This window comes from Garra rufa, chromosome 18 (assembly GCF_049309525.1).
Source record: "Garra rufa chromosome 18, GarRuf1.0, whole genome shotgun sequence".
NCBI lineage: Eukaryota > Metazoa > Chordata > Actinopteri > Cypriniformes > Cyprinidae > Garra > Garra rufa.
In genome coordinates this window covers 18624786-18632731 of record NC_133378.1, presented here as the reverse complement: position 1 = coordinate 18632731, position 7946 = coordinate 18624786, and the positions used below count along the sequence as shown (strand labels likewise).

Here is a 7946-nt window from a genome sequence, read left to right as displayed (position 1 = left end):
AGTAAGAATTGTTTACTCAATTAAAACACAAATTTAATATGCTCCCTTATTCTTTTATATATTTTAACATTATTTCAACCAAATTTGGACATTTTGACATTTTATTCTCTAAAAAAATTTGAAATCTTAATAGTAGACACTTTACTTACATTTAATGTGCTTTCTGTGAACATAAAATCACTTTTGTAAATTTCTTTTCAACATACACAAAATAGATATCCATTATGTAAATATTGCTAAACATCCCAAATAAGGTAAAAATACATTCGTTTGACTAGTATTGTATAATGTTAAATATAAACATCTCACCTTACAAACTTTAATCTCTCAGTAGACGGTGATTAATATTTTATCTATTAAAGTCCCCATGAAATCAAAATCATAGTTTTTTTGGCTTTTAGTATGAATATGTTAGCCTTAGTTTATCTGTAAGCTAATGTGCTCCAAAACAATGACAAAATTTAATTTACAAGATATAAGCATTCAAAACTTACAGTGTCTAACTTCCGCCAATATGGATCAGCGATTTTGATGACATCACCCTGCACTTCAGCTTCTCATCAAACTTTGTGTCCAATCAAATGCTCTCTAGAATCCAAAGCGTCCCACCCCCTACACTAAGGATCCTCAAATCTTACCCTGGAGGTCCAATGCGCTGCAGAGTTTAGCTCTAACCCTAATCAAACACACCCGAGAATGCTAATCAAGGTCTTCAGGATCATTAGAGAATCACAGGTAGGTGAGTTTGATCAGGGTTGGAGCTAAACTCTGCAGCGCATTGGACCTCCAGGGTAAGATTTGAGGAACCCTGCCCTACACTATAAATAGATGCCGAAGCTGCAACTAAAATCTGTCACTTGTTCACAGAATTTGTATTTTCTGTATGGCTCTGTCCCAAGCTGTAATAAAAACGAAAGACTATTGGCTATATAAAAAAGTGGGCGGGGCTGCTTGATTTGTCCAGCCCTGTCTTGCTATTTTAGTTGAAATTACATCAACACAGAATAACACTTCGTGTTTCAAAGCAAACTTTATGCAGTGTCTATTGTAAATAAGAGTTTAATTGTCATGCTTCTCCTCCTTGCTGTTGTTGCTTCTAAAATGCAATTTTGGTCGTTTATTCCTACAATGTCAGACTGCCATTCTAATTAACTTGCTTTTATTCACTTAAGCAAATCCGCAGTAATATTTTCATGCCTGAGTTTGTGATTTGTTTATGCATTTTGCATATTAATGCATAGTTAATTAACCTTCAGCTTGTGTTAATTAACATTGCATCTGCTCTTTTGACGCACAGATGACAGTGATGATGATGGTAAGGTCGTGAGGAAGAAGGGCCGGCAGGTGCGTCAGGCTGCCACTAAAGCTGCATCCAAACAGAGGGAGATTCTTCTTGGGGATGGAGGAAGTGAGGATGAAGAGGGAGAGGAAGAGGAGGAGGAAGATGACAGTGACGTTTATACTGGGGGTATGAGTAGTTTTATGTTAGAATCAAAATTAGGGATGTAACGATATCAAAATCTCACGATACGATAATATCGCAATGTGAAGTCCACAATACTATATTTATTGTGATATTTAAAAAAGAAAAGAAAGAAAAAGACAAATGAAGACTTTAGTACATTTTAAATTTAAATAAAATTAAACATAATTAAAATTAAATGAATATTTCAAAGGCATATTATTTTGCTTTACACTACAGCAGGGATATTACAATTATTTCTTACAAATTCTTTCCTAATTTCTACACTTAAAAGAGATATTTTGAATTTGGACTGCAACTAAATTATTCAGCCAAAAATAGCAACAACAAAAAAAAAAGCTATTTTCAGTGTTCGGCTGAATAAGCGAAAAAAGGCTGAATAAATTTTTCTGTAAAATAAAATAAAAAGGTAAGACAAAAATAATGATAACAATCATTACAACAGCTCTATTAATACATTTATTATAACATTCTCCCTTGCTCAGCAAGGCTGCATTTATTTGTACATTGATTATTTATTTATTTATTTTTTTGAAAAGCAGGACAAAACTGTAAAAAGCACATTTTGGCTATTTAATTTATACAATGGTGAAAAAAAATTGTGGAAAAATCACGAAAAACCTTGCATCCCTACTGTCAGCAATTCATAATGTGCTTATAAGTTTTTACTTGAAAGAAATGGCAGTAGAGCTTTTATTTTAATGAAAAACTCCAGCTTCAGTGAAAACAGGCTTACAAAAACATGTCTCACTTCAAATCTAGTGAAATGCTGTAATCATCTGGCATGAAAATAAACAAATAATGCATAACTGGTGACCGTTGCTTTCCAAACACATGCTAAACTCACAGCACATGCAATAAACAAGTTTACTGTATTCGTTTATTGTGAACAGAGTCATTCCGAGGTGCGGAAAACAAAGTGCACACTTCCTGAACGAAGCGCAGCGAAAACAGACTTGATGAAGGGATTCAGTTGTTTTGGGCTTTCGGTTTTAGTTCATTTGACAGATACTGTGCCAAAGCATAATGGGCCAAAACACATTGGTAAAGACCTTTTATGTTGAAATATTTAAAAAATCTACACTTTTTGCTCGTAAGACCTATATTGTTTTATATTGTCATGTGACCATGATAATATCAAGACAGTTTTGCTATCCACAATATTGATAATTGTTACATCCCTAGTCAAAATCAGTGACAATAGCTGGGTTTCCATTACAGATTTGCGCAAAACTTTGGTGCAATTTTATAAATGTCGATTAAAAAGTATTGTGAAATGACGGCATTTTTATTAACCAGTGTTATGTGACTGAAACGTAATTTTTTTTCCTCGCGCGATAAGTCATGGCAATGGATTTTTGTGGGATTTTGGCTATATTTAATCGAATGTGACCTGTAAATGTGAAAAAGCATTTCCATTGCTGTTTTGCAAAGTATTTATTTTTCAAATTGCCTGAAAAACCACTTCATGCGAGCGTAAAAACTTTTTTGCGATATATGGGAGTTTTTGCGCAATTGACGCATTTCCATTAAGTGTATTTTCAATTTGCGCAATTTAACGGGTAATGGAAACGCAGCTAGTGACAGTTAGACACTTGTTAATTTTATTTAAACTTCCCTCTTCTGCTCACAGAGGATTCAGGCAGCGATGAAGACTTCATGGTTGAGGATGACGATGATGACAGCGATTATGGCCGACCCAAACGGAAGTCAAACTCGAAAGTGAGCAGAAGAAGCAAAGACAAGAAATCCCCGAAACCCAAGATAAGGGCTTCAGGTAAAGGCACACAGAACGGTAATACCTTCGTAAATTAATCACTTCCTGCTTTAATTAATTAAGAACCGTCACAGTTACAGTAATCAAGTCAATTATCTTTTCCCAGCAACCCGAGGGCCCAAGAAGAGGAGAGGAAAGCGTCAGACGAAGGTGAAGAGAGTTGTGAAGAAGGCCTCGCCTAAAGTCGAAGACGAAGACATCGAGAGCAACAAGGAGGAGGAGGAAGAAGAAGAGGCGCAAGAGGAGAACAAAAAGGAGTCGCCCGCCGCCAAGAAGAAGCAGGATGACGAAAGTGGCGCAGAAGGAGAGGAAAACAATGGCAATGGAGAAAAGGAAGAAGAGGAGGAGAAGGAGAACGAAAATGAGAAAGAGGAAAAGGACGATGTTTCTGAGGAGGAAGCTCCATCAGGTGAAGACTGAGCTCTTTCGCCTGACGGTGACCGTGTCTGTTAACTGTTTTTCTTAACGAGGAGCAGTAGAATTTATTTCCCACAATACTCAAAGAGTGTTTTGGATGTTTGTTATGTCTCTCAGCTTGTAAATACCATATCTCGAAACGAAATCTGTAAAATCAAAACTGTACGGTTTGGCCTAATCCCGAAATGCGGTCTTTCATATTAATATTTATCAACGTTTCAATTATAGCTTTGCGACCGAAACCGTTTTGTTACAGTTGACCTTCGATGTATAACACAGGACGAAAATGATTTGCCCCCCAAAAAATATACAGATTATACTGTAGGCTCTGTAGTTTACTTGGGCACCTTAAAAATTTCTCAAAACGCATTTGAAAGCTGTAACTGCTCGTTTAATTCCCAAACAAAGCATTTTTGGTGACTTTTAATGTACATGATCTCATCCCAGCTGTGTTGACCGGTGAAAACACAGGCTTCTAATGAACATATACGCTTGTCGTCATGAACTGCACTGGATTGTTGTGGCTGCAGTTCAGTCACGTGATTTCCTTGCTACATCGACTGTACGTTACATAGCTCTAGTACGCTACTTTCTCCCACTTTCCGTGCAGTTATTTCTTGATTCAGTCTAGTAAATCAGCTTTTTTCCGTCTGAGCATTTGAACTAAGATGACTTTTTCTATGGTTGGTATTGAACCTCTTTCATGGTTGGCATGCTTTCATGTACGTGGTGCGAAGTACGTCAGTGGGCGGAGCCTTCTCGAGCTCTGATGTAAACTTTCGGGATGAGTGATGTCAGAAGTGAGCTAGTGAAAACCTTATTATTGACCTCTGTGATGCTTCATGTGTGCATTTTTTAAAGAATATTTTGATGCTTATAGATGCCTTTTTAAATCAGCGGTCCGTCGAGCCATTAGAATGGCGAAACGAGCTGAATTAAGTGCACACCATCCATAGCTTTCTCAGCTGCATATGACTATTTTTATTGCTTGTATCTCCATCCTAATCTGTAGCCTTTCAGTCTATATCATAATTTATCCAAAATAAATGTTTGTTTTAATTACGCTATTCTGATTTTTGTAAAAATTTGTTTTACAAGGAAAAAATAAAATGTATCTTTAAAGAAACCAAGTAGTTGATGACCTGTTCTATACTTGTTTTTACAGTATAAACTTCTGTTAGATTGTAATGGAAATGACATAGTCTTTCAGATTAAAGGCTGGTGTCCAGAGGTATTCTTCAAGTGCTGGATGAATAGTTGAAGCACAACTCCCTCCTGAGTTCTTACAGGTTTGAAGAGGATCAGAGAAGATTTATCTCTGACGTGCAGCTTATGTTTGTACAGTTCCTTAAGGTATCCTACATGCTGTCTTTTATAACCAGCACTGTACATCCCAGGATGCCTGAATATAGTTAAAAATCACACAAGCAATAGCTTGCAAAGAAATACTACTTTTTCTTGTACTCTTCTTTTATTTGTTTTTGTGCACGTAAAGATGCAAAGATCTTTCTGGAAGAGCTCAGTTGAACAAAGTTTGCTTTTATACAAACATAAAACCATGTGGCAATGGTCTTTTTTAGGAGCATTTTTAGGAGATTTCTTAGAAGTGCACCATAAAAATACTTAAAAGGGATAGTTCACCCAGAAATTACAATTCTGTTATTAATTACTCACCCTCATGTAATTTTAAACCCATAAGACCTTTGTTTATCTTCAGAACACACATTATTGATGTTTTCTGGCCCTGCATAGACAGCAACGCAACTGACACATTCAAGGCCCAGAAAGGTAGTAAGGCCATTGTTAAAATAGTGCATGTGACATCAGTGGTTCAACCTTATAGGGATAGTTCACCCAAAAATGAAAATGTGATGTTTATCTGCTTATCCCCAGGGCATCCGAAATGTAAGTGACTTTGTTTTTTCAGTAGAAGACAAACAAAGAGTTTTAACTCAAACCGTTGCAGTCTGTCAGTCATATAATGGCAGTCTATGGTTACCAAATTTTTAAGAGTAAAAAAAAAACACACAGACAAAACCAAATTAAATCCTGCGCCTCATGACGATACATTGAGATCTTGAGACGCATAACAATCGGTCTGTGCAAGAAACTGGACAGTATTTATATCATTAACCTTTGATCTGACGGAATAGCTGTATGAAGTGTGCTCACATCAGCCGGCACACGATGTGCCAACGTGTTCTGGCAATGTAGTCAGTGAAAAATCAACACTTCCAGACTCCCAAGTTCTGTTCTACTGAAGAAACAAAGTCACCTACATCTTGGATACCCTGGGGGTAAGCAGATAAACATCAAATTTTAATTTTCAGTGAACTATTCCTATAATTTTATGAAGCTACAAGAATACTTGTTGTGCGTAAAGAAAATAAAAATAACTTTATTCAACTATTTCTTCCCTTCTATGTCGGTCTTTTGCTGTCTATGCAGGGTCAGAAAGCTCTCGGATTTCATCAAAAATATCTCATTTTGTGTTCAGAAGATAAACAGAACAACATGAGGGTGAGTAATTAATGACAGAATTTTCATTATTGGGTAAACTAGGCACACTGTAAAATCAAAAACCAACACAATTTGTTGAGTCAATCTAAAATAATTTGTTACCCTGCTGCCTTAAAATTTTTAAGTTGAATCAACTCAAATATCTAAGTTTTCACTTAGTACAACTTAACATTTCAAGGTGACTAAACTTTTTTGAGTTGACTGAACTTAAAATATTAAGGCAGCCAGGTAACAAATTATTTTAAGTTGACTCAACAAATAGTTTTTTACAGTGCAGTGTTGGGGGAAGTTACTTTTAAAAGTAACATGTTACAATATTGCGTTACTCATTCTTGCTTATTAGTATGGTATTAGTATGAATTGGATCATCACACTGACCATCTGAAAGGTTCTTGGTTTGAAAGTGACTTCAGCATGAGCTGTGAGCGAGAGAAAAAATAAGTAGTGTGCAGCCACGATTTACTAAAATTATTAAATGTTTTTTAAGTCATGGGAACATAATTCATGGCCACAGTTTAACTAAAACAATAATTATTCATTTCTGGTCAGGATAAATATATTTTTGTTTGCATGTCGTGAGTGTGTCTCCATATTTCTGCAGTACACAAAAGGTACAGTCAAACCACAACTTATTCAGACACCTTCAACATTTATCACATAATCACAGTTTATTTGCTATAGTTCAGAAAATAGTAATAAAATATGACAAGAACTTTGATAGAAAGGTATGTAATGGATTACAATCAACCAAAAATTATGACAACTGTTAGTGTGACAATATTTACACAACTATCAATACTTTGTTGACCAATTACCAAGCAAAGCCTAAATTTGTTCAGACTGTGGTGTTTGATGGTCACATTAACAATAAAAAAAAAACACTTAAGCAAAACATGGTCAGGTCAAAGTGTCTGAGTAAGCGTTTGTCCTAAATTGTTATCAATTGAAGGGTATAATATGTCACAGTTTATTGTATTTCGCTAGCCTCACTTACATAAATGAACTACACTAGTCCTGCACCCACTAGTAAAAAAATATATCCAAAATTAAATGACTGTATTTTAGAGTTTGTTTTAAATGTTTTAATTGCAACAGCAACAACAAAGTCATACAGGTTTGGATCAAAATGAGAGTGAATTATTCAGCATGTGACCTCAGTCATAATTTGTCTAGGGCACACATGCTGCATTTAATTTGGCAGAACAAATAAGGTTTACACAGCATAGTGATGACATTGCGAACAATAATTTATTGCAAGTAATTGTTTGCATTTGTCATCATGAGTTTATTTGTTTTCATGTTAATACAGTACAATACTTCATGTACCTTCTATCCCAAAACCAGTTTAACTAAGCTAAAAAAGTTCTAGAAATTTTTCTTCAGGTTGGTGAATTGTTAATTAAGAGTTTAATCTTGTATTTAAATTGGTGTTAATGATTTTCAGTCTTGGGTAAAGTACAAAACTTTATACATTGTATGCCATAAATTATTTCATTCCCATCCTGTAATTAAATATTTCTCACATTTTGTTCAAATAATATTCATAATTTAACAGTCAGGAATATCTGTGAAAAACTGAACATCAAACAAACAAAAAATACATATATACCAATACCAAACTTAGCAGAAATACATAAAAAACATATTGCATAATTTTGTAGAGTTTTTTTTTTTTTTACACAAATATGATAATGAAAGAACATTGACTGTTTGTACTTGTATTGTTAAGTATTTCCAGCACATTATGAG

General features: G+C 35.0%; 1 protein-coding gene across 1 annotated transcript in view; it reads left to right on the top strand.

Moving 5' to 3' along the window:
• Positions 1-4803, top strand: part of nucks1b (nuclear casein kinase and cyclin-dependent kinase substrate 1b) — an 8012-nt gene extending 3209 nt beyond the window's left edge. Inside the window, exons 4-6 of the mRNA XM_073822662.1 lie at positions 1298-1468; positions 3117-3260; positions 3367-4803. Coding sequence (XP_073678763.1) covers positions 1298-1468; positions 3117-3260; positions 3367-3680 — 629 coding nt within the window. The 3' untranslated portion in view covers positions 3681-4803. The remainder of the gene's footprint in view (positions 1-1297; positions 1469-3116; positions 3261-3366) is intronic.
• Positions 4804-7946: the final 3143 nt, after the last annotated feature.